Source organism: Lampris incognitus, unplaced genomic scaffold (genome assembly GCF_029633865.1).
Source record: "Lampris incognitus isolate fLamInc1 unplaced genomic scaffold, fLamInc1.hap2 scaffold_233, whole genome shotgun sequence".
NCBI lineage: Eukaryota > Metazoa > Chordata > Actinopteri > Lampriformes > Lampridae > Lampris > Lampris incognitus.
Window position 1 is genome coordinate 37,616 of NW_026611191.1, and position 27,394 is coordinate 65,009.

The 27,394-nt window shown below is 48.2% G+C and overlaps 1 protein-coding gene across 1 annotated transcript in view; it reads left to right on the forward strand.

The window, feature by feature from the left end:
• LOC130133145 (protein phosphatase 3 catalytic subunit alpha-like) overlaps positions 1 to 27,394 on the forward strand; it is a 60,595-nt gene that overhangs the window by 12,834 nt on the left and 20,367 nt on the right. The window contains exons 3-8 of the mRNA XM_056301935.1: positions 3,460 to 3,584; positions 8,038 to 8,149; positions 14,552 to 14,697; positions 16,265 to 16,404; positions 25,585 to 25,662; positions 27,234 to 27,328. Of these exons, the coding sequence (XP_056157910.1) occupies positions 3,460 to 3,584; positions 8,038 to 8,149; positions 14,552 to 14,697; positions 16,265 to 16,404; positions 25,585 to 25,662; positions 27,234 to 27,328 (696 nt within the window). The remainder of the gene's footprint in view (positions 1 to 3,459; positions 3,585 to 8,037; positions 8,150 to 14,551; positions 14,698 to 16,264; positions 16,405 to 25,584; positions 25,663 to 27,233; positions 27,329 to 27,394) is intronic.

Genomic DNA, 27,394 nt, shown 5'->3' on the forward strand with positions numbered 1-27,394 from the left:
ATGAGTGTATGTGTGCTTGTGTGTGTGTGTGTGCGTGCGTGGTTTATGAGTGTGTGTGTGTGTGTGTGTGTGTGTGTGTGTGTGTGTGTGTGTGTGTTTGCGCGCGCACACGCAAATGCTAGCAGTGAGATAATTCCATGTGGGCACACATCCCATGCAGCGAGGGAACATCACTTAGCTTTCACAGGTACAGATCGCCAGTGACAAGACAGACAGACAGACAGACAGACAGACAGACAGACAGACAGACAGACAAGACAGACAAGACAGACAGACAGACAGACAGACAGACAGACAGACAGATACATAGACAGACAGACAGACAGACAGACAGACAGACAGACAAGACAGACAGACAGACAGACAGACAGACAGACAGACAGACAGACAGACAGACAGACAGACAGCTATACAGACACACAGACAGACAGACAGATATACAGATGGACAGACAGACAGACAGATATACAGATGGACAGACAGACAAGACAGACAGACAGACAGACAGATACACAGACAGACAGACAGACAGACAGCTATACAGACAGACAAGACATAGAAAGACAGACAGACAGACAAATAGACAGACAGACAAGACAGACAAGCAGACAGATAGACACTAAGACAGACAGACACGAGAAGACTCAAAGACATGAAGAAACTCGGGGCACAGACACGAGAAGACTCGTGCAGACAGAAACAAGGACACTCAAAGACAGACATGAAGAGACTCATGCACAGACACGAGAAGACTCTGACAGACATGAGACGACTAGAAGACAGACACGAGGAGACTCGTGCAGACAGACACGAGGAGACTCAAAGAGACACGAGGAGACTCATGCACAGACACGAGAAGACTCAAAGACAGACACGAGGAGACTCGTGCAGACAGACACGAGGAGGCGAGCAGATGGAGAGACAGACACGTCCATTCAGACAGATGCAAAGCTGCCATCACTAAATGGGGGGGGGGGCTATGACACCAAGTCAAAACGAAAGGACAGGCCAGGCAGATGGCGACAAAGACAGATGGAAAGTTGGGACTGGCAGATTGTGCAGACGAAAAGCCCGTCCAGGAATCCTCATGAGTTTGAAAGATGAGGCCGGGTCCGGATGAGCTCCAGTGCTCCTGGATGTGGATGGGAATGAGTCTGTGGGAAAAGACTGTCCTGGGAAAACCCAGTCTGCGGTTTGTGGACCCGACATAAGGCTGAACCCTAAACTTTTCAGGGGACATAAGGTGCTGTGGGTCTTGATCCAAACTGTGTGGGGGTGAATCATGTATTTCATAATGTATGTATGACCATGGCCGGATTAACCCACCAGGGGGCCCCTGGGCACGCACGTCCATCCCCCCCCCCCGCCCCGTCAGATAGGCTACGCAAACAATACTAAACATTGTTAAATGTAAAACTAATGCAAATACCCTCTAAAGCATCAATAGAGACTTTGTAGCTTGGGGCCCTGCATCAATAGAGACTTTGTAGCTTGGGGCCCTGCATCAGTAGAGACTGTAGCGTGAGGCCCCTGCATTAATAGAGACTTTGTACCTTGGTGCCCTGCATCAGTAGAGACTGTAGCTTGGGGCCCCTGCATCTATAGAGAGTAGTCTGGGCTCTGCATCAGTAGACTGTAGCTTGGGGCCCCTGCATCAATAGAGACTAGCTTGGGTTCTGCATCAGTAGACTGTAGCTTGGGGCCCCCGCATCAATAGAGACTTTGTAGCGTGGGGCCCCTGCATCAATAGAGACTAGCTTGGGTTCTGCAACAGTAGACTGTAGCTTGGGGCCCCCGCATCAATAGAGACTAGCTTGGGCTCTGCATCAGTAGAGACTGTAGCTTGGGGCCCCCACATCAAGAGAGACTAGCTTGGACTCTGCATCAGTAGAGGCTGTAGCTTGGGGCCCTGCATCAGTAGAGACTGTAGCTTGGGGCCCTGCATCAGTAGAGACTGTAGCTTGAGGCCCCTGCATTAATAGAGACTTTGTACCTTGGGGCCCTGCATCAGTAGAGACTGTAGCTTGGGGCCCCTGCATCAATAGAGACTAGCTTGGGTTCTGCATCAGTAGACTGTAGCTTGGGGCCCCCACATCAATAGAGACTAGCTTGTGCTCTGCATCAGTAGAGACTGTAGCTTGGGGCCCCTGCTTCAATAGAGACTAGCTTGGGCTCTGCATCAGTAGAGACTGTAGCTTGGGGCCCCCACATCAATAGAGACTAGCTTGGACTCTGCATCAGTAGAGGCTGTAGCTTGGGGCCCTGCATCAGTAGAGACTGTAGCTTGGGGCCCTGCATCAATAGAGAGTAGCTTGGGTTCTGCATCAGTAGACTGTAGCTTGGGGCCCCTGCTTCAATAGAGACTAGCTTGGGCTCTGCATCAGTAGAGACTGTAGCTTGGGGCCCCCACATCAAGAGAGACTAGCTTGGGCCCTGCATCGCGATGTAGGGTTGGAACAAATGTCCCTTGTAGGGTATGATTGGGGATCCCTACTATACGCGAACACAATACCCCTGACCTTTTGGGCCCCTTGTGGTCCGGGGCTCCGGGGCACTCGCCCAGCATGCCTGGTCCGTAATCCAGCCTTGTGTATGACAAGGGAGTATAATTCTTATCAGCCCGCTGAGACCGAATCTCATGGGCCACTTCATTCCTTTACTGTCAGCCAGCATTTCTGAAGTCAGCCCACCAGAATGAGTGACACCAAATACGTTCATTTCAGAAACATATTCCGAACAGTTTGCACTTTTTTGGAAAGATGGTCACGTTACTTTCCCATATCAGCGTAGGATCTTCACTCCTCTCCTGATTCCAAACGAGCCATGAGAGACTAATCACTAATCACATTTTCATGCAACTGAGAATATTCTAAAATGAAATGCTTATGACTCACATTGTGTATGTATGTAGAGAGAGAGAGAGAGAGAGAGAGAGAGAGAGAGAGAGAGAGAGAGAGAGAGAGAGAGAGAGAGAGAGAGAGAGAGAGAGACAGAGAGAGAGAGAGAGAGAGAGTGAGAGTGAGTGAGTGAGAGAGTGAGTGTGTGTGTGTGTGTGTGTGAGAGTGTATGTATGTAGGGCGGCACAGTGGTTAGCTGGTCACCTCACAGCAAGAAGGTCCTGGGTTCGAGCCCCGGGGTAGTCCAACCTTGGTGGGTCGTCCCGGGTCGTCCTCTGTGTGGAGTTTGCATGTTCTCCCCGTGTCTGTGTGGGTTTCCTCCGGGGGCTCTGGTTTCCTCCCACAGTCCAAAGACATGTAGGCCAGGTGGATCGGCCGTACTAACTTGCCCCTAGGTGTGAATGTGTGGGCCCTGTGATGGACTGGTCGCTGGTCCAGGGTGTCTCAGTGAGTGCTGGGATAAGCGGTTTCGATAATGGATGGATGGATGGATGGCTGGATGGCTGGACGGATGAATCACATTGCTTTGTTGACGCTAACGCTGCTATATGCTGCTGTGCAGTGTGTGGAGACATCCACGGACAGTTCTTTGACCTGATGAAGTTGTTTGAGGTGGGAGGTTCCCCAGCCAACACACGCTACCTCTTCCTGGGGGACTATGTGGACCGGGGCTACTTCAGTATCGAGGTAACAACTCACTCTCTGCCCGGTACACTACACTGTGGCACACACGGGTGTCTGTTTATTGCCCCATATGTTCGTCTAAACATGTTATTTTGGCGTTTGACGTCACCATTTATTGCATATGAGAGCACATATCTGTGCATTGTGTCCTTTTTATGGACAGTGGACATCTTAAAGACGTGAGAACGGACACTATACCATGTTAGCTCATGGCAGGTTTATCGAGAGAAACGTTTCATCATCATCTAAGGGACCCCTTCAGTCTCACCTGACTGCAGGTATCCAATACAGCAGCATAACGACCAAGACCTCTAGTTAATGCTCACAGCAACGTGCATATGAAACCGGTTGTTGTTTCCAGTCGTTGTGCCACTGTATTGGTTATTAATTATGTGTTATGTATTGTTTATAAGGGTGGGGATACCTTGTGACTGCAGGGGTCACTTAGATGAGTGATGAAACGTTTCTCTTTCAATAACTTTGTGTCGGGCGTCCGGGTAGCGTAGCGGTCTATTCCGTTGCCTACCAACACGGGGATCGCTGGTTCGAATCCCCGTGTTGCCTCCGGCTTGGTCGGGCGTCCCTACAGACACAATTGGCCGTGTCTGCGGGTGGGAAGCCGCATGTGGGTGTGTGTCTTGGTCGCCGCACTGGCGCCTCCCCTGGTCGGTCGGGGTGCCTGTTCGGGGGGGGACTGGGGAGGAATAACGTGATCCTCCCTTGCACTAAGTCCTTCTGGTGAAACTCCTCACTGTCAGGTGAAAAGAAGCGGCTGGCGACTCCACATGTATCGGAGGAGGCATGTGGTAGTTTGCAGCCCTCCCCGGATCGGCAGAGGGGGTGGAGCAGAGACCGGGATGGCTCGGAAGAGCCAAGTACAACTGGGGAGAAAAACGGGGGGGGGGGAGATCAAAAAATTAATAAATAAATAAACACATAAATAAACGTTGTGTTCAGATGAACTGATTCAACTTTCTGCAATATCATGACATGGTTTGCACCATATAATCAAATCGCAGCCCTCCCTACACTTTGTATCGCCCTAATATCCTGTTTTACTTGGAAATACTTCACATTACACAAACAAGAAACTCCAAGTGGCATTTCACGTTGTCGTTAACATTTAGTTTTGCGAGGGCCACGTTGTGCTTCATTTTAATTCAATTTAGTTTCATTTTTAACAATTTGAACAAAGGATTCTTGGGTATCAAAGGTAGTATTGATGTTCTCCATATGGTATTAGAACAGCAATTTAACATTTATGGATAATGGACCTAAAATATAACCGTAAGCATTTGCTAACTACTCAGTACATGTAGGGTTAGTTAGGGTTAGAGTTGTTAGGGTTAGTTAGGATTATAGATAGTTAGGGTTAATTAGGGTTAGATTTGGTTAGAGTTAGTTAGGGTTAGGGTTAGAGTTAGTCGGGGCTAGATAGGGTTAGAGTTAGTTAAGGTTAGAGTTGGTTAGCATTAGGGTTAGTTAGGGTTAGAGTTAGGGTTAGAGTTAGATAGGGTTAGAGTTTGTTAGGTTTAGATTTAGGGTTAGAGTTAGTTAGGGTTAGGGTTCGTTAGGGTTAGAGTTAGTTCGGGTTAGGGTTAGAGTTTATTAGGTTTAGAGTTAGGGTTAGAGTTAGTTTGGGTTAGAGTTAGTTAGGGTTAGAGTTAGTTAGGGTTAGGGTTAGGGTTAGAATTAGTTCGGGTTAGGGTTAGTTAGGGTTAGAGTTTGTTAGGTTTAGAGTTAGGGTTAGAGTTTGTTAGGTTTAGAGTTAGGGTTAGAGTTAGTTAGGGTTAAGGTTTGTTAGGGTTAGAATTGGGGCTAGAGTTAGTTAGGGTTAGAGATGGTTAGGGTTAGAGTTAGTTAGGGCTAGTTAGGGTTAGAGTTAGTTAAGGTTAGAGTTGGTTAGCATTAGGGTTAGTTGGGGTTAGAGTTAGTTGGGGTTAGGGTTAGTTCGGGTTAGAGTCAGTTAGGGTTAGGTTAGTTAGGGTTAGAGTTAGTTAGGGTTAGTTAAGGTTAGAGTTGGTTAGCATTAGGGTTAGAGCTAGTTCAGGTTAAGGTTAGTCAGGGTTAGAGTTAGTTAGGGTTAGTTAAGGTTAGAGTTAGTTAGGGTTGGAGTCAGTTAGGGCTAGGGTTAGGGTTAGGTTTAGGGTTAGATTTAGTTAGGGTTAGGGTTAGGTTTTGATAAGGATAACTTGTAGTTCTCCCCGCTTCATCTCCTGAATCCGCAGTTTAAATAGAGGGCTACATGGAGGGACACGGACTATTGCAAGCTGCTAGTGTTTCATGGTTCTCATTCATGTCTGCTAGGGACAGTTACAAGCATTGTTTTTCATATTTTGTTGTTGTTGCTCTTTCTCTTTTTTGATCAGGTCTTTGTTGTTTTTTTTCTTCTTGCTTGAAAAATTATCTCTTAGTAGTTACAAAAAGAGAGCTGGTTGGCCGTCGCTTGGTATCAACTCTTTTTGTTCCTTTTTTCTTTTTACTTGAAAAATTATCTCTCAGTGGGTTAGGGTTAGGGGTTAGGGTTAGAGGTTAGGTTTAGGGGTTAGGGTTGGTGTTAATGTTAGGGTTAGAGTTATTTAGGGTTAGAGTTAGTTAGGTTTATGGTTAGGGTTAGTGTTAATGTTAGGGTTAGAGTAGGTTTACGGTTAGTTAGGGTTAGGGTTAGGTGTAGTTAGGGTCAGTGTTAATGCTATGGTTAGGGTTAGAGTTAGTTAGGGTTAGAGTTAGTTAGGTTTACGGTTAGTCAGGGTTAGGGTTAGGTTTAGTTTGGGTTAGTGTTATGGTTGGTTAGGTTTAGAGTTAGTTAGGTTTCCGGTTAGTTAGGGTCAGGGTTGGCTATGGTGAGTGTTATGGTTAGTTAGGGTTAGAGTTAGTTAGGTTTCAGGTTAGTCAGGGTTAGGGTTAGGTTTAGCTATGGTTAGTGTTATGGTTGGTTAGGGTTAGAGTTAGGGTTAGAGTTAGAGTTAGGTTTCAGGTTAGTCAGGGTTAGGGTTAGGTTTAGCTATGGTTAGTGTTATGGTTGGTTATGGTTAGGGTTAGAGTTAGTAAGGTTTCCGGTTGGTCAGGGTTAGGGTTAGGCTTAGCTATGGTTAGTGATATGGTTGGTTAGGGCTAGTTAGGGTTAGAGTTAGCGTTCGTGATACTCTGTGATATTATCACAGAGAGTGGAACCTTTAGTTTCAAAATCAGCACCCACTGCGAAATTATGATCATGACTGTCATTGTTGGCACATAGAATGTCAGTACTGAAAATGATCGCCATAGGTAGAGGCTAGATTAGCTAACTGTATTAATTTCCACCGTGAGCACACTGCTGTGAATACACAGACCCTCCTCTACACAGGTGAACACTCAGCACCACTTTGTTGTTAGCCTGTTTATAGGGTAGCATGCAGCCCATCCAAGGCTCTATTTGGCTAAAACACGGGTACACTAAGCCCAGCACAATGCCTCTGTGTTTTGGTGGAAATTTTGTCAAAATCCTCAGGCGCACGTTTGCGTTGAATACCAAAGTGCAGAGCCAGCTGGTTTTCAGCTCAGATGGTGTAACCTTGAAATGTTTTGCACGAGATTCTCGTGTCCGACCCACGAAGAAAATGAGAAAAGCAGCTCTACTATCTTTTGTATGATGCCGTTTTATTGCACATGAGGAGTTAATGATGAACTGATGATGACTGACCTCAGCCCTTCCAAAGACAGACCATCTGTAATCAGGTTAAAAAAAAGGAAGCTCTAGTCTGTAGTTCTGCTTTTACAGTAGTTTGAGCTTTCTCTATCAATAGTATTCAGAGTAGCATCAATAAATGAATGATAAACCAGGACCCCCCCCCTTTTTCTCCCATTTGTACTTGGCCAATTACCCCACTCTCCCGAGCCGTCCCGGTCTCTGCTCCACCCCCTCTGCCGATCCGGGGAGGGCTGCAGACTACCACATGCCTCCTCCCATACATGTGGAGTCGCCAGCCGCTTCTTTTCACCTGACAGTGAGGAGTTTCGCCAGGGGGACATAGCGCGGGGGAGGATCACGCTATTCCCCCCAGTTCCCCCTCCGAACAGGCGCCTCGACCGACCAGAGGAGGCGCTAGTGCCGCGACCAGGGCACACACCCACACCTGGCTCCCGACGCGCAGACACGACCGACTGTGTCTGTAGGGGCGCCCGACCAAGCCGGAGGTAACACGAGGATTCGAACCGGCGATCCCCGTGTTGGTAGGCAGCGGAATAGACCGCCACGCCACCCGGACGCCCTAAGCTAGGTTTTTGTTTTTTAAAACGACTGCATTCAGGCTGATCTCAATCCCCCCTATAGTCCACATATTTGGCATTATGTAATGGCTGCTAAACTTATACGTTTATTAGCTTTTATTAGCTCTCGCGTTTGAGTCATTGAGCCCTCAGCATATTTTCTTTCTTCCACTACAACCGTGTCCTCTCTGTCCTGATGTGCCTTTAGTGTGTGCTGTACCTGTGGTCGCTGAAAATTCTCTACCCAAAGACCCTCTTCCTTCTACGGGGAAACCACGAATGTAGACATCTGACAGAATACTTCACTTTCAAACAAGAATGTGAGTAGCCCCGCCCCCTCCCTCGCTCTGCTGCCTCATCCAATCACACCACTCCTTTTGCATCAGCTATTCTTTCTTCTGATTTCCTCGTTAAACTTGTTTGTTCTTAGTTGGTGGTCGGGGCGGCGCGGTGGTTAGCGCGGCCGCCTCACAGCAAGAAGGTCCTGGGTTCGAACCCCGGGGTAGTGCACCCTTGGGAGTCTGCGTGGTGAATCGGCCGTACTAAACTGCCCCTAGGTGTGAATGTGTGGGGCCCTGTGATGGACTGGCGGCCTGTCCAGGGTCCCCCCCAGTGACTGCTGGGATTGGCTCCCGTGACCCCGGCTGGGATAATGGATGTTCTTCCTGCTCCGCTCGCTCCTTTCTCCTCTCCACGTGTTTCATTTGGGTCTCCTCTCCTCCGTCGTATATCTTGCATTGGGCTGGTCGAGTGACCCGTCTGGTGATTCAAAGCCCTCGTCCTCCCTGCCCCCTCCCCCTTTCTCTCTCTAGCCGGTCTCCTGTGTGATGTTCATCCTTTCCTCCGTGGCACCGTTTTCATTTCTCTCCCTATACCCTCCTCTTCCTCGCCCCCTTCTCCCCCTCTATCCTTTTCATTTACCGACTGGAATGTTTCTTCTCTCCTTCATCGTCATCTCTCCATCTTATCCATCTCTCACGCCCTCTCTCATATCATGCCTCCTCGCTCCTTCTCTTACCCCCTCCATCGGACTGCCCCCCCTCTCTCTCCCTCTCTGTTCATCACTCGTCTCTCCCACCCTCCTGTAATCACGACTCTACTTCCTCCCCTCTCCCTCGCTCCCCTGTTCCTCCCTATAGTCATTCCCTACTCTCTCTACCTCGCTCTCATTCTCTCTTTTCTCCTCTGCGAGTATATTTCAGCATCCTGTCCGAAAGCAGGTGATTAGTGGCAAATTAACTTGGCCCTTCATGATTGGCTCAGGGACCTTCTCCTCTGTGTGTGATTGGCCGAGGGACAAGGAAGCTAATTTCCCCTGATGCTCGTGGTGAATAGTGGGCGCCCTCAATTACCATCTGCTGCGCGTGCGCGTGTGCTTGTGTGTGTGTGTGTGTGGGAATACACTGATAACTGGTGGACAAGCAATAATGAACATTTTCTCTACACAGGGCAGATGGAGAGGTCGACAAACACATTTACTGTCACAAATACACACACACACACACACACACACACACACACCTCCTCACTACTGTACATCACTCCTCCACCACCTCTGATTTACTGTGTGTGTGTCATCCTCATGTCCTTCTGACCTCAATCTCTTTCCTCTCGTCGGTTTTTTCATCTTCCCATCTCTTCCCTTCCATTTCCCAGTTTGTTTGTCCCTCTCTTTGAATGTTGCTCTTCTCCTCTCTCTCCCTCCCCATACCCATCCCCTTTTTGGTTTTTGTTCATTATCTTCTTGAATCTCCCCTCTTCCGTCGTCTTCTCTCTCTCTCTCTCAGTTCCGTATCCATCCCACCACGGCCCAAACCCTCTCCCTCAATTCCCTCTTCTCTCTCCTTCATCCCCTCCTGTCTTCTGCCAGCTATTTTTAGTCCTCAGATATTGTTTTGTGTCATATTTTTTGTAACGCCCGTGTGTGAAATGTGCTGTAGAGACAGTGTGTGTTTGTGTGTGCGTTTTTATATCGACATTTCTGCCAAATGTGAAGTGATGGTACCGGATGGAAGTTTGCTTTCCCCCCCCAAAACGCTCCATATTTTATACTGTGAGAGAAAATCAATTGTCTTCTGGATTTCATGTCCAAAAAAAATCAATCCACATTCTGGTGCTTTCTTCTTACGGGACAACTGAAACAGAAATGTTTACGACAGACTGACTTTAAGGCCCGGTCAACAGAACTGATCAGGTGTCAAGAGAAGACTTCCCCCAAACGTTCTGTACTCCCTCCTGGTGTGTGTGGTGTTCCTGAACCAGCAGACAGGAGGAACATACCTCCTGGTGTGTGTGGTGTTCCTGAACCAGCAGACAGGAGGAACATACCTCCTGGTGTATGTGGTGTTCCTGAACCAGCAGACAGGAGGAACATACCTCCTGGTGTGTGTGGTGTTCCTGAACCAGCAGACGGGAGGAACATACCTCCTGGTGTATGTGGTGTTCCTGAACCAGCAGACAGGAGGAACATACCTCCTGGTGTATGTGGTGTTCCCGAACCAGCAAACAGGAGGAACATACCTCCTGGTGTATGTGGTGTTCCCGAACCAGCAGACAGAAGGAACATACCTCCTGGTGTGTGTGGTGTTCCCGAACCAGCAGACGGGAGGAACATACCTCCTGGTGTGTGTGGTGTTCCCGAACCAGCAGACGGGAGGAACATACCTCCTGGTGTATGTGGTGTTCCCGAACCAGCAGACGGGAGGAACATACCTCCTGGTGTATGTGGTGTTCCTGAACCAGCAGACAGGAGGAACATACACTGATCCAGATGTTCAACTGACATTATGCATAAGCATTTAACTGTGCTTTATGCCATCAGTTAAAAGTCTACGCCATATGTGAGAAGTTCACCTCAGAGGTGCCCATGTCGGACCTGATGGGTGTAGTCACGTGTCTTCACGTGTAAATTGACAGCTGATGATTGCTGGGAGATATATATAGCTCTCTCACCCTTTTTTGGGTGGTGTGTGTCTTCCTCAAGCTCGGGTCCTCTACCAGAGGCCTGGGAGCTTGAGGGTTCTGCGCAGTATCTTAGTTGTTCCTAGGACCGTACTCTTCTGGGCAGAGGCCTCAGATGTTGTTCTTAGAATCTGCTGGAGCCACTCCCCCAGTCTGGGGGTCACAGCTCCTAGTGCTCCTATTACCACTGGGACTACTGTGGATTTCGCCTTTCACATCCCATCTAGTTTTTCCCTCATCCCTTGGTACTTCTCAAGCTTCTCGTTCTCTTTCTTCATGATGTTGCCGTTACCTGGGATTGCTACATCGATCACTACTGCTGTCTTCTGTTCCTTGTCGACCACTACAATGTGTGATTGGTTAGCCAGCACCTGCTTGTCAGTCTAGAACTTGATGTTCCACAGGATCGTAGCTCTGCCATTCTCAACCACCATTGGCCGTGTCTCCCATTTGGACTTGGGGACTTCCAGTCTTTATTGAGTACAGATATTCCTGTACACTATCCCAGCCTCTTGGTTATGCCTTTCAGTGTATGCTTTCCCAGCTAGCATTCCAGCCTTTTCTATCCACTGGTAGGATTTACCGATATCAGCTACGCCTTCTATCTGTTGATCGTACATCCCATGGAGGGGCTTGATCTTCCATGATACCTCCTCTTCCTCTGCCCTCTGTCTTCTGCTGCCTGAGGTACTCACTCAGCAGTTCATCCTGGGAGCCTCTCTTTCTTATGTACTCATGGATATTCTTTGTTTCATCCTGGATAGTGGCCCTGACACTCACTAACCCTCGGCCCCCATCTTTTCACTTATCGTACAGTCTCAGGCTGCTGGACTTCGGGTGGAACCCGTGCATAGTGAGGAGTTTCCATGTCTTGATATCCATGGCATTTATCTCCTCCTTTGGCCAGCTTATTATTCCAGCTGGTTATCTGATGATTGGTAGGGCATATCTGTTGATGGCTTGGATCTTAGTCTTCCCATTGACCTGGCTCCTCAGGACCTGCCTCACTCTCTGGAGGTATTTGGCTGTAGCTGACCTCCTTGCTCCCTCCTCATGGTTTCCATTTTCCTGGGGAATACCCAGGTACTTGTAACTCTCCTGTATGTCTGTTATCCTGCAATCTGATAATTCAACCCCTTTAGTGCTCACCAGCTCTCCTCTTTTTGCTACCATTCGACCGCATGTGTCAAGTCTGAATGACATCCCGATGTAATCGCTGTAGATCCTGGTGAGGTGGATAAGCGAGTCAATGTTTCTCTCAATCCTGGCATACAGCTTGATGTCATCCATGCATAGGAGGTGGCTGATGGTAACTCCACTTCTGAATCTGTATCCATAGCCACACTTTGTGATGATCTGACTGAGGGGTTTCAGGCCTATGCAGAACAACAGCAGGGATAGAGCATCCCCTTGGTATATGCCACATTTGATGGTTACCTGTGTGATTGTCTTTGAGTTGGCCTCTAGTGTTGTTTTCCACCGCTGCACTGAGTTCTTGATGAAGGCTAGTAGTGTCCTGTTAGGTTTGTTTAGTGCCAAGCACTCCAGTAACCAGGTGTGGGGCACTCAATTGTAGGCTTTCTTGTAGTCAATCCAGGCTGTACACAGGTTGGTCTGTCTTATCTTAGAGTCTTGGGTGACTGCTGTATCAACCAGTAGCTGATGGTTTGACCCTCTGGTGTTTCCCAATTCCTTTCTGAGTTTCGCTCATGTATTGACTCATATCCCCATTAAGCTTAGCTGTTATGATGCCTGACAGAATCTTCTATGTTGTGGAGAGGGAGGTTATCAGATGGTAGTTTGAAGGTGTTGTACCCTTGTGGGGATCCTTCATGATCAGTATTGTTCCCTCCTGTGTTAGCCAGTCAGAGTGAGACCTTGATGTTAGCAACTGGTTCATCTGTGTCACCAGGCGTTCACGGAGTGCCATTAGCTTCTTCAACCAGTAGGTGTGAATCATGTCAGGGCCTAAAGCAGTCCAGCTCTTCATGTTTGAGGCTCGCCATTGGATGTCGGCCACTGTGAGGATAACTGGTTTTTGTTCTGGAATATTGCTGTGGTCTGCTCTTAGGCCCACTAGCCACTGGGCATTGGTGTTGTGTAATGCCTCCTTTTCCCATATATCCTTCCAGTATCACTCAGTCTCTGCTGTGTGGGTCTAATGTTTTTCCCTTGTTACTCTGTAGCTGGGAGTACACTTTGGATGGTTCTTCGAGGAACAGTCCATTTACTCTTTTGGCTTCTACTTCTCTACTATATCTCTTCAACCTGGTGGCCAGAGTTGTGAGCCTTTGTTTGGCAGTTTGCAGGGCCCCAGTTATGGACATCTTGCTGTAATTCTTCAACCAGGGCCTGTCTTTCATCACACCTTTCTGCATTTCTGTTAACTGGCTAACATCTCTCCATGCTGCTTCGATCTTGGCTTCCAGCCTTCTCTTCCATGGAGGGTACTCTTGGTGACCTGTGTTCTTAATCATGTACCCAAGCACCTCCCTGATTATGGTTACAGTGGCATATACAAGCTCATTGGTCTCTGTTATGGTGCAGCTGAGACGTTGCATAAGGCTGTGTTCACATCTGCAAGAAGGCCTTGTGATGGTATTTTGTCACTGAGTCATGGAAGCCATGCCCGGGGGTTGACTGTCTTTAGTCTGGCCATGATTCTCATTTGAACCTCAGTAGCTTCATCTGTCATGGCTGGTAGGATTGTTTCAGCTGTTTGGGGTCTGTCGTCATGTATCTCCTGCTTACTGGGCATCCATTCAGGATGCTGAACTGCATAGTCATCCTGTTGGAGCCTCTTCATCTCAAGTCGTGACAGTAGCTTCCTTCTACTGATGTTCGAGCATTGATCCACTAGCTGTTTCTGAGTCAGTGTTGAAGTAGGTCTCCTACAGGTCTACAGTTCCCACATTCGCTTCATATAGCCCCTCTCCAGGGATCTACCATTATAGTAGTATTCCATCATTTCAGGTTCTCGGCCCTTGTCCATGAATGTCTTGTTCCAGTAGCCCATTTCTCATCAGGTTGCCCTGGTTCCCCAACACTTGACACGAACCTTGTTAACCCGGGCGACATCTGTGCCACTATGACTCTATTCATGTTACTCTCACTTATATGGTAGGGAGCTGGCTTGTATAGCATTAGGAGTCTAAGCGACGGACTCTTACTGGATACTTGCACCAGTCGGGACAGTTCTGTTGGGAGAGGAGAGGAGTGAAGTGGATGGAGGCCACCTCAGCTGATGTCTTGATTCAGATCCCTTTGCAAGTTCACGGGAGTCAGTCTTACATACTATAGCACATCTTTAAAGTTAAAATTCTGATAATAATTTTTGTTTAAAATGTTTAACATCTGTGGTGATATAACTGCGGGGGGGTTGAGCAAACCAGTCACAACAACTTTGCTCCTTCTTCAAACTCGCCTTTTCCTGCCTGTGGCTCTTACCATCATTCAAGGGAGAGTCCTATGAGACAGTGTCCATTTAATGAGATACTTCAGAGGAACTCATGCTTTAGGTATTATTGGTTTAGCTATTTTCTTAAATGTGCCAGGAGTAAAAATCATCATGGCAAGCGTTTGTTTGCATGTTAATCTCACTGTAATGTTTAAATGCAGTAAAGGTTTTTACACTAGCATGTGATGTGTAATCGCCATACTTGCTGATATTAAACATGGAAATTGCGCCATGTCACTATGATTGTCCACAAATGTCAAAACGGTTAATGAGGTCCTCCGTCTAACTTCCACCCCCCTCCTAGGTAAGATCAAGTACTCAGAGCAGGTGTATGACTCATGTATGGAGGCGTTTGATTGCCTGCCCCTGGCGGCCCTGATGAACCAGCAGTTCCTCTGTGTGCATGGGGGGCTCTCACCAGAAATCCACACACTGGATGACATCAAGAAGGTACACTAACAACCAACCTTGAATTCAACACACACACACACACACTCTCACACACACACACTCTCACACACACACACACACACACACACACACACACACACACACACACACACACACACACACACACACACACCTTTTTGCCTGTATTTGATGTACATTTGGAGAATCCAGGCTACAAGAGAGGATACAGATAAAATAAGCACACACATACCGTAGCGATCGGGGAAGATGGTCGCCGGACTGACAGCTACACGCTAGGGAAGTGCAAGGGATCATGGGACACGGGAGCTGCCATTCTGAAATGCATCCTTGCCTCTCCTTTCCCGTCAGTTCTGCTCAGTTCTGACGTGGTGTTAAAACTAAACAGCACTCTCGGGGTCGTGCGGTGTATGGGGCACGAGAGTTGCGAATAAGAGATCTCGATCTGTCAGTCTTCCACGCCGGCTCACCACAATACTGTACATTCAGTAACACACAGGATTTGATATCAGAATCCCTTGTTCTGATATCTAGTGGGCTACACGTGAAAACCCAATTTAAAATAAGAAACCAAATTCAACCAACTTGACAGTTCACACACTTGTCCCTACAGTCAAAGAGAGACCATCAGGCAGCGTCATAACGAATCCACATAAACCTGGTCCCAAATGACTTAGTTGGCTACCAAACCACAACCACCAGCGTGTGCCAACGTCAGGATGTGTACCCTCACTCTTGATATTAACAACTGTAAGGGCCCTGACATACCGACTAATGCCGGGCCGTCGGTGGGCGTCTGTGACCCTAGTTTTTGTGGTGTGTCCCGCACCGTCTGCACTAGTCGGACCCCCGTCGGCAGCTTTTCGGCCGATTCGGCATGTGGACTCGGCAGAGCCTGTCGGTGAGACAGATCACTCTGATTGGCTGTTCAGCTTAGCGAATCAGTGCAGAACATACACGCTAGTCGGCCGTCGGCTGTAGTCTTGGCGGTGTGGTCAAGTGCTACCTTTCGGCCCAGACGGCAGGTGGTGTGAGGCGACGCAACAGTCGGCCTTTGTCGCCGCTAGCCGGTTTGGTGTGTCTGGCCTCTAAGCTAATGGGACGGCTGACACTGCTGGCTACCAGCGACCCACTGCTCCATGAGCGGAGACTAGTGAGTCTGTCACAATGGCAGTTGTGGAGCCTCAACATTCAGCACACATCAAGGAAACACCCAATTCAACACTGGCTTCTACATTCAAAGAGAGACAGCAGACCGTGCTGGCATAAAGCTCCAGAAACCCGGTTCCCAATGGGTAAGCTGCTTACTATATATAAAATCTATACTATATAGTATAAAAACACAGCGTTAAATACATGTCCACACGCACATACGAAGCACCCCCCCCGCCCCTATCGAATGGCAGTGTTTCCATGGTGAATCTGGTGGTGTGACATCTTCTCCCTCCTTTGTAGTGAGGGTTGCCATGGAGATTGTCTGCTCTGATATTGTGTGTGTGTGTGTGTATGTGTGTGCGTGTGTGTGTGTGCGTGTGTGCGTGTGTGTGCGCGTGTGTGTGTGTGTGTGTGTGTGTGTTGTGTGGCCTAGTTGGACCGGTTTAAGGAGCCCCCAGCATTTGGGCCCATGTGTGACCTATTGTGGGCCGACCCTCTGGAAGACTTTGGCAACGAGAAGACCCAAGAATACTTCGGTCACAATACAGTCAGAGGCTGCTCGTATTTCTACAGGTACACAACCACACAACACACACACACACACACACACACACACACAAATACACTTGTTCATGAAAACAGAACTCTCAGAGACATACTGTACATGTTTCGAGACTAGGAGTCAGTTCATTAAGGAAAATGAATCTAAGATATGATATTTGATATCAATAATTACAGATGTCAAATCTTGGCGATGCCCTCATTAGTGCATCCAATATAAAATTATAGTTTTATATAAACTTGGGTTGAAAGTTCAATTGTGAAGGAAAAAAAATGTGGCGAATTGATTAAAGTAATGTCAGTTGAGCTGCTAAATGTTTTCAGGGTGTACTGGAAAGGAAAGAATGGATATTGAACCTCTGCAGTCTGTACAAACCAGTTGCCCAACAGCCCTAAGCAGGGGTGTACTGGGAGAGAAACTGGTGATCACATATGTACAGTATACAGTATTGTAGCAATTTCGGAGGGCAGCCGGGAACCTGCCGCAGCGCGAACCCGGGTGTCCCGCACCATGGGCAACTACGTTAACCAGTCAACTAAAGGGTCCGACCCGTTAGCCAAGGGCCAGCGAGTCTAGTTGTGGTAGCTGTGGTCATTACACTACCCCCCTCCTTCGGGAAGCGCCATACAAGCTCCCTCACCCCTCTGGGCGCACGCGCTTCCGATGTTCTCACAGTCGCACCATCCCAATTCTGACTCTAATGTAGCGAGAATTGGGGCGGGGGGGGGGGGGGGGCTGGGAACCGCTTCAGCTGGAATGTGAACCCGGATCTGGACCACGGGCGACTACATTAAAGGGTCCAACCTGTTAGCCAAGGGCCAGTGAGTCTAGTTATCCGTGGTCGTTACAGTATATACAACGGGCAGATACAGTTTGGGGGGGGGTAATGATGCAGTCTTTTACTGTTGACAGGTGATTCTGAACGTATTCAAAGGCGTTTGCAGTGGAAAGTAGCATATGTCTATTCCAGGACATATTTCAGTTGGCACAGACCTATACTGTAACACGCCATCAGCATGGCTTGAATCGTAACAAGTAGCCTATCAGTGGGGGGCTTTTGTAAGTAAAAGTTACAGCAGTTTTAACTGACCATGTAGCCTAGCCTATACATAAAAGAAAAATTATGTATATTTTACATCCATTTTACCGTTTCAGTCTGCTGCTCTTAAATACCGTTCCTGGCCACTAGAGGGTGCTGACGTCCAAACAATATGTTGATTCCCCCCCCCCCCCTTCTACGGCGCGCGCGCACAACTGCCGTCATGGGCTATTTATTGCAAAGACCTGAGGGACGTTTAGTAGGACGCGCTTGCAACTGACGTATGGACACACGGAGGACAACAAATAGCGTTACCGAGGACGTGGCAAAGCTAGCTAGCTACATAGTTAACCCAGTTTTGCTCATGACACTTTTAGGGTATGACTAATCCCCGGAAGATAATCGCTACTTGCTGGCCCCCTGCCTTTCTCACTGAACGCTTCCTTGCTCTACCTACACGTGCAGCAAAGGTACGCCGTGGGTCTGGGCAGTTTCGTGCTTGTTTACATTAGTAAGCCTGTGCCTCCTATGCCTGCATGCTTCCTTTTTTCTCAAAAATTTTCAGCCCCTCCTTTACTTTTTGACATTTGCTTGTTCGTGGCTTTCATTGGGGCCTGGTGGCACAGTGGTTAGCGCGGTCGCCTCACAGCAAGAAGGTCCGGGGTTCGAGCTCCCGGGGTAGTAAAACCTTGGGGGTCGTCCTCTGTGTGGAGTTTGCATGTGCTCCCCGAGTCTGCGTGGGTTTCCTCCGGGGGCTCCGGTTTCCTCCCACAGTCCAAAGACATATAGGTCTGGTGAATCGGCCGTACTAAATTGTCCCTAGGTATGAGAGAGAGAGAGAGAGAGAGAGAGAGAGAGAGAGAGAGAGAGAGATGGCCTGTCCAGGATGTCTCCCCGCCTGCTGCCCAATGACAGCTGGGATAGGCGCCAGCATTCCGCGACCCTGAGAGTAGGATAAGCGGTTCGGAAAATGGATGGGTGGCTTTTGTTGGTCATGTGCTACTTTGCGTCTCGAACATTAACGTGCATTAACTAACTTGGTTGTGATTGGCCAGTGAGCCCAGTCCCAGAACATGCACGCTGCACACTCTCATGCACACCTCAAATGACAGACACACAGGGCCTCTGTGAATTAACCGACGGCCCACCGGCCCACCGATGGGGCGGTGAATTGTCCCGGCATGCCCGATGGCCAGTACACCACTTGTCCCAAGTGAATGAAATATGAACTTATAAATACATACGTTCTAACTTCTAACTATCTTATTCGTAATCACGTGGGGTAAGTGAGGCAGAACGCGTATCTATCAGCAGGGGTGTAGCACAAAATTCTGGACCCTCTACATAAGCAGTCTCTGTGGGCCCCTTTCCTCTTTCGTCTCTCACATCATTGTAGCTATGATGCTGATAAATGTAGGATACTGCGTGTGTTACAGTACTAGCTAGCTAGCTAACCCCTACTGTGTTCAGATAGTAGGAGTTAAGCGTTAGCTAGCTAGCTGCTACCTAGGTGTGGTAGTAGGAGTAAGCTAGCAACCTTTCTTTTAAAAGCTCCTAGCTCACCTTTCTTTTGGAAGAAATTACTCAACAGTTGTTTTCCCTCATTTTGCCTTCTCCCCCTTTACTTTTTTCTGTTCTTGTCTGGAACCCAGATTTTGCTTTCTTTGGGAAAGACGTGACTCTGTGCTTGTGCTTGTATCAGCAGTCACTCGCGACAGGCCTAGACGAGCTGCATTGAGAAACGCTCGTGAGGGGCGGACTAAACCATTTTGCACCTTTTGTAAGGGGTGAGAGGGGCCTCAGAGAAGGGTGAAAGGGGCCCCAGAGAGCCTCCACTATTTTCTTTAAGTCCCTCAACCGATGTATTGAGCCAATTGTAACTGAAGTTATGACACTAATTAGCTAGAAATTAAAATTTGCAAGCCAAAGCAAACGTTTAATTCCAGGCTTCCAGAGGGTCCCCCCTCCTTTCTGGGCCCTGGCAGGCCCCCCCTACTATGACGCCGCTGTATATCAGTTTGGTTTCAGATACCCCCCCCCCTCAATATTTGGCATGTTTCAGTTATTTTGAAGAGGTTCTCAGGTATAGCCTCATCACCTGAAACCCAACCACAATTTCCTAGTTATGTCATTTGTGATGTTCCCGGTCAGAGAGGAACATCTATCTTCAAATTAAGATGGAGCCATTGCTGTTGGAATGTAATTACTATTAGGTGGACAGCACACCATTGGGTTGGTATTGTGGTGATGAGGAGACAGATGACTCTTGAATCACTATAGTGCATTCAAGAATCAAGATCCAATAACAGTTATTAGGATCCATACCAGAGACAGAGAATGTTGGCCAGTTTACACACAAACAAACACGCAGATTCGCACTAACACACAGCCTTGCACACACACACACACACACACACACACACACACACACACAGAGTTCCTTTTCAGCATGAAACGATAACCCACAATCCCCGGGGAAACTGCACGGTTCTGTTGCTATGACGACTGGCTACCCCTGCCAGATACGGAGTGATATTAAGATACAGTGAGGGAACGAGGGAGAGCATCACTGGCAGTGGTGGTCATGGTGGTGGTGTTGAAACAGGGATGTGGGGGAAAATAAAGCTAGAGGACGAGATAAGATGAGAAGCTGCACTTGAAACACGAGACGGAACCCGCCTGGGTCCACAGAGTGGCTGCGTTCCTGCTCTCTCTTTTTTTTTAGCAGCTCATGTTCGTGATCAGTTGGTACTCTTCTTCGTACAGACCATCAAAAGGGGTCATGTGGGAAGATGACGTTTATTAACCCCCAGGTTTAGCAGACGCCACAGCATTCCACTTGCAACTACCTCTGCCACGAGCCTTGCTCCCAGTCCACTTGGACTGACTGTGGCCACCTGCTGTTCAGACTCATGCGTTACGCCCAAAAACAGCAAAAGCAGCAAAAAAACAAACAAACAAACAACAACAACAACACTTGGCCCACTACTAGCTGCTCCCTCACAAAGGGACAGACCTTGTAATATTTTGATCCATGTTGTGGTAGAAGGCGGCACGGTGGCGCAGTGGTTAGCGCAGTTGTCTCACAGCAAGAAGGTTCTGGGTTCGAGCCCCGGGGTAGTCCAACCCTGGGGGTTGTCCTGGGTCTTCCTCTGTGTGGAGTTTGCATGTTCTCCCCGTGTCTGCGTGGGTTTCCTCCGGGTGCTCCGGTTTCCTCCCACAGTCCAAAGACATGTAGGTCGTACTAGATTGTCCCTTGGTGTGAATGTGTGTGTGTGTGTGGCAGCCCCGTGATGGCCTGGCGGCCTGTCCAGCTATCTCCCCTGCCTGCTGCTCAATGACTGCTGGCATAAGCTCCAGCATCCCCGTGACCCCTGAGAGCAGGAGAAGCGGTTTGGATAATGGATGGATAGGTATTGTGGTAGATGTTGGAGAGCGATGCCTCCCTGGTTTGTAATGCTTGTTGTCATTTATAATTAACATCCTTGATCCAGTCCCAAGGGTAGCGCGGTGACCGCTGCCGGATCTACCATATGGGCAATCTGGGCATGTGCCCAGGGGCCCTTGAGCGCAAAAGGCCCCTCCGTTATGGGAGAAAAAGAAAAAATAATATGCTTTTTTTTTATGTTGGGCTCCACAGAAATATGATACTAAGCTTGACTTGTTCTCTGGGTCTTGACAATTATCCAATCAGAATGAAATAAAAGTTGTTTCCGAGAAAATTAAGTCTCCTGACTGGTCGTTGTACTGCCGAGATGGCTGGTGAGTGGTGAGCAAGCGGCGATGCGCTGTATAGACCGGCAAGGTGGGTGGGCATAGAGAGCAGGTGGGCTGCCCAAAGAAAGCAAAGAAGGGAAAGGGGAAGTGAAAGAAGCGACCACAGTAAAGAAAAATGTCCCCACTAATAAGCAGCTTTTACAGAAAAACTAAACAAGGTGAAGAAGAGGGCGTTCTGACGGAGGATGTCGGGCTAGCTAGTAGTACCAATAGCCTGGAAGCGTGTACCGTCAGCTGCAGCTGGATTTTGAGGACTTGATCGCAGAATTTGCAAAGAAAAAGTCAAGAAAGAAGAGCTTCTAAAGGTAATAACCAGTTGGTTATGCTGCCTGTGCACTGAGCAGTATTGTCTGCTGTGATTGTGTGTTGCTGTATATTTTGTGGATGAGTTTATTTGATATGCTGTTTGCGTAACATCTATAGCTGCATCACTGGTATGATGCCGCTATATTGTGTTGGGGGTCAGTTTGTCAGGTTTATTATATGTTGGCTTTTGCAGTTCAGTGTGAAGTTGCCTAGCTCACTTAATGAGCCTTACTTTGAAACCTGCATTCAGCTGTGCTGTGTGAGCACCTTAGGATGGCGTTGCTGCCAGCCCATTCCTAGTCAGTCACATTATTGTGTATCAGTAGTAATTGGTGTGCTGTCTAATTGGGTGGTTTTCAGTGAACACAAATATTGCCATAGTCTAGACCAGGGGTGGGCAACCTATGACACGCGTGCCCATGGTGGCACGCGAGGCCATTAACATGGGCACGTGGATCAATTCAATTAGAAAAATGTTTTTTAACATACTTTTTTGATAAAAACATTTTTAATATAAAAATATAGCCTAATGGTAAATTAAACCAACAATTCGATTTGTAATAATACTGAAATGATTAGTATCAAAATACACCATTCTGTCGGTCCGCGGTGGTGTAGCGGTCTAAGCATCGGCTCTGTGTCGATGCAGTTGCCCACTGGGGACTGGAGTTCGCGCCCCGGTCTCGTCAGATCCGACTATGGCCGGACTCGACGAAGCAGCGATCATTGGCAACGCTGTCTTCGGGAGGGGGGCGGAGTCGGCTTGTGTTCGTCACGTGAATGCGTCTCTGTGTGTGTCGGAAAAACAGTGGTTCGGCTTGGAGTCGCCTTGTCACGAAAGTGGCGAGGCGGTCTCCTTCGAGACTGCCGGCCGGAGAGATGCAGTTGGCGAACGCATACAGTGCGAGGGTGGGTGTTTGAATTAAAATAGGGATCGATTGGCCACTAAATTGGGAGAAAAAAGGGAAAAATCAGAAATAAATTTATAAAAAAAAAATACACCATTCTTTCTGACGGCAACAGAGCGACATAACTGACGTGGTTTATCATCCCCCGTTACATAACAGCAGTAGTGACAACACAGCATAGCTAGCTAGCTTTCTTTTTTTGCTTCATGTCAAGAACAACTGATGATGGCAGAAGCAATATTGCCTAATATCAGAATGCTTTATTCATCCCTGAGCGGAAATTGGGTTCTATTGCAGACACTCACGCTCTAATGACTAAAAACTAACAAGATACAAGATAAGAAAATAGAAACCGAAACAAATAGAAATAAAGATAAAATAAGAAATAGAAATAAGAACAAACTATATCAACAAGCATGGTGCACATAACACCCTATCTATACTGCACTACCGCAGCACACAACAAGCAGCACAAACAAAACCCGAGAGGGCCAGTCCAGTGACCATTAACTCAGAGTGTCTGACAGTCTGAGTCTGAGGGAGGAGGTGTAAAGTTTGATGGCCACAGGCAGGAATTACCTCCTGTGGAGCTCTGTGGTGCTTTTCGGCAGAATGAGTCTGTTACTAAAAGTACTCCTGTGCCCAACCAGCATGTCATGGAGTGGGTGGGAGACATTGTCCATGACGGCACGTAATTTCAACAGCGTCTTCCTCTCAGAAACCACCGCCAGAGAATCCAGTTCCACCCCCACAACATCACCAGCCTTGTAGATCAGTTTATTGAGCCTGTTTGCATCCGCCACCCTCAACCTGCTGCCCCAACACACAACAGCAAACAGGAGAGCACTGGCCACCACAGACTCACACCACACCCTGAGCATTGTCTGGCAGATGTTGAAGGACCTCAGCCTCCTCAAAAAGTAGAGACGGCTCTGTCCCTTCTTGTAGAGGGCATCAGTGTTCTTAGTTTATTGTCTATATACACCCCCAGGTATTTGTACTATTCCACAGTGTCCACACTGTCCTGCTGGGTGTAGACAGGGGTCACTGGTGTAATTTCCCTCCTTAGATAAACAACCAGCTCCTTTGTCTTAGTTGCGTTGAGCTGCAGATTGTTCTGTACTCTGTACTCAGCCTCCTCGTCCCTACTGATGCATCCGACTACAGTAGAGTCATCAGAGAACTTCTGAAGATGGCAGGACTCTGTGTGGTAGTTGAAGTCCGTGGTGTAGAGGGTGAAAAGGAAGGGAGACAGGACTGTCCCCTGTGGAGCCCCAGTGTTTCTGACCACTCTGTCTGACACACAGTGTTGCAAGCACTGACAGTGGGGAGTTGCGGGGGGGGAGGGGTCTACCCAGTCTACCAGGGGGGTTGACATGAGAGAAGGATGGTTTCAAACATCTCGGAGTGTACCTTGGCAATGACACAAGAGTCAAGAAGAACCAGGAGGGCGTGGAGGAGAGAGTAGAAGGAAGGAAGGTTAAATAAATGGAAATGGCTGAAGCCACAAATGTCCTTTAGAGGCAGGGCACTAGTCATTAACAACTTGATAGCTTTTGCTTTGTGGCATAGGCTAGTTGGCCTGCATGGAGCCACCTAAAAGCCTAACACAAAAAATAAAAGCCATCCTAGTGGATTCTTTCTGGGAAAGGTTACATGGGGTGCCCCCGAGTGTATTGTTCTTGCCTAAAAAAAAGGGGGGGGCAAGGTCCAATACACATAGAAAGCAGAATAGCTACTTTCGGATTACAGTTTGTACAGAGATATCGTCAATCCATCCATTATCCAAGCCGCTTATCCGAATCCGGGTCGAGATATCTTACAGGTCAAAAATATGTTGTTTGGAGAGATGTGACAAGCAGCATCTTGAAGAAGACAGCTGGGCTGGGTTTAGACACTGCATTGTTTTTAGGGGATTTTATTTTATTTTTTTAACCTGGTGAATTACCTCCTTTTTATCAAGCACTTTGTAAGACATGGAATTTATGTAAATGGAAGTAACTGGAGCCTACAAGCACTTTGGCTATTGGAAGAGTCTCGTTAATGGGGCCGGAAAGGATGTTCAGGACAGCGCAACACCAGGTCTCACCAGCATACTACGCACCACTGGAGTTGTCACTCTGAGGAGAACAGTGGATGTAGCTGGTCCTGGACCTGGACTGACCGACACCCAGGCTGTGGCTTCTCTCCTCGGGCAGAGATCTATTCGACCGACCAGGAATGTTTTAAGAGAGACTGACAGAGGAGGAGGTTAAGATACTGCAGGAGTATGGCGGGACACTCCTGATGAATATGATCCATTCCCACAGCTGGGCTTGTTTTCTGAATCCGGATGGATTCTCAGGACCCTTATCAGATGCGACTGACTGCAAATATGTGTACTTGTACATGGTTGAAGGGAAAACTGTGTAAAATTGCTGCGTGAGAGCACCGAACAAATGTAAACTGGGTGGGAGAGCTGACACTGTGGGGACAAGAACTAGATGTGGGCCGTGGAGTGAAACCAGTATGGAGGGTTCTACATAAACCGCCTCTAAAGAAAAGGACTGGTGAGTTACAGTGGAGGCTTCTACGTGGTGCTAGTGCAACCAGTAGCTTTGTCTGTGATCAACCCCTGGAGGTTGTTTTTACAGAGGCAAGATACTCTGTAACCTTTTTAAACGGACTCGAGAACGTTTTTAGACGGTTTAGTGAGACGTGGTCTAAGGCGGTCTTCATGTTGGGACTTGGCTACCAAAAGTCTGACGCCTCTAAGTGACAGCGACTAAATCTGGTCGTAGGGGAGGCCCAATGTTCAAGCTACAGTAGCAGGAAGCACAGAGCGGTCAACAGGACGGGGCAGCAAGTACTTCTGTTTTCATCTCACGGGCGGAAGCCAGAGTCTGGGTTGATGTTAGATTCGTTAAAGGAATGAGTAACGTGTATTTATTTATTTATTTATTTATTTATTTACGTCAGATCCCCGTTAATCCCTGCCTCCGCAGCGACTGGTGTGGGGGATTTTAGCAAAAAGTGCTGCTATAATGACGCAATAAGTTCTGTGGCAGGTGATGACTTAATGTTTAATACCATTTTTAAGTAGGTGATGAAATTGTGGTCTACAATTGTGGTCTCTCTCTCCCTCTCTCTCTCCCTCCCTCCCTCCCTCCATCTGTCCCCAGTTACCCGGCGGTATGTGAGTTTTTACAGACCAACAACCTGCTGTCAATCATCAGAGCGCACGAAGCACAGGATGCTGGGTAAGCTGCTGCGGAGTGTCCAACTGCCAGACAGGCGATGCCCGCTCATTAGATTAAATGAAGCACCATTTAATGTAACGGGCGGCCTTAACACGTTGGGTTTCCAGTGGTCTGTGTTTCGTCAGGAAACCGTGGTTACGGCGTCTCCGTGCAGTGTAGGTGTTGTTGTGGTCGTGCCCGGGACAGTTCTCCACACTGCCGATCTGGAAGAGCTTCAGCAAAGGCAACAGGACCTTTTCCAGCCGTCTACAGGGTCTTCCTAGTAGAGCCCCTTGCTCGCCTTAATGTAACAAGTGCCCGCACAGGTCCACAAAGTAACACACGGCTGATTACATAAAAACCAGTAATTAAACAAAGTAACACACGACCGATTACATAAAAACCACTAATTAAACAAAGTAACACACTAATGATTACAACATTAAGCTTTAAACATTCCACAGCAGCAACATTTGGGGGTAAAGTGGTTTGCTCGAGGATCCAAACCAGCAACTTCTCTCTCTCTCTCTACTCTCTCTCTCTCTCTCTCGCTGTCTCACTCTCACTGTCTGTCTTGCTCGCTCTCTCCCACTCTCTCACTCTTGCTCTCTCTCTCTCACACTCACTCTCTCTACTCTCTCTCTCTCGCTCACTCTCTCTTGCTCTCTCTTTCTCTCTCACTCTCTCTCACTGTCTCGCTCTCACTCTCTCTTGCTTTCTTTCTCTCTCTGCTCTCTCACGCTCGCTCTCTCACGCTCGCTGTCTTGCTCTCACTCTGTATCTCTTGCTCTCTCCCTCTCTCCCACTCTCTCACTCTGTCTCTCTTTCTCTCTCTCACGCTTGCTCTCTCACTCTCTCTCGCTGTCTCGCTCTCACTGTCTCTCTCTCCCACTCTCTCACTCTTGCTCTCTCACTGTCTCTCTCGCCCTCCCTCACTTGCTCTCTCACACTCACTCTCTCTTTCTCTCTCTACTCTCTCTCTCTCGCTCACTCTCTCTCTCTCACTCTCTCTTGCTCTCTTTCTCTCTCACTCTCTCTCACTGTCTCGCTCTCACACTCACTCTCTCTTTCTCTCTCTACTCTCTCTCTCTCGCTCACTCTCTCTCTCTCACTCTCTCTTGCTCTCTTTCTCTCTCACTCTCTCTCACTGTCTCGCTCTCACTCTCTCTTGCTTTCTTTCTCTCTCTACTCTCTCTCTCTTGCTCTCTCACGCTCGCTCTCTCACTCTCTCTCGCTGTCTTGCTCTCACTCTGTATCTCTTGCTCTCTCCCTCTCTCCCACTCTCTCACTCTGTCTCTCTTTCTCTCTCTCACGCTTGCTCTCTCACTCTCTCTCGCTGTCTCGCTCTCACTGTCTCTCTTGCTCGCTCTCTCTCTCTCCCACTCTCTCACTCTTGCTCTCTCACTGTCTCTCTCGCCCTCCCTCACTTGCTCTCTCACTCTCTTTCACTCTTGTTCTCTCACTGTCTCACTCTCTCAGTCTCTCCATCTCTCTCCCTCACTCGCTCTCCCTCTCTCGCTCTCTGTCCGTCTCTCTCTGTCTCTCGCCGTCTCTCCCTCTCAGTGTCTCTCTCTCTCTGTGTCTCTCCCCAGTTACCGTATGTACAGGAAGAGTCAGACCACAGGTTTCCCCTCCCTCATCACCATTTTCTCTGCTCCAAACTACTTGGACGTCTACAACAACAAAGGTCTGATACACTTGTAACCGCAACACACACACACACACACACACACACACACACACACACACACAC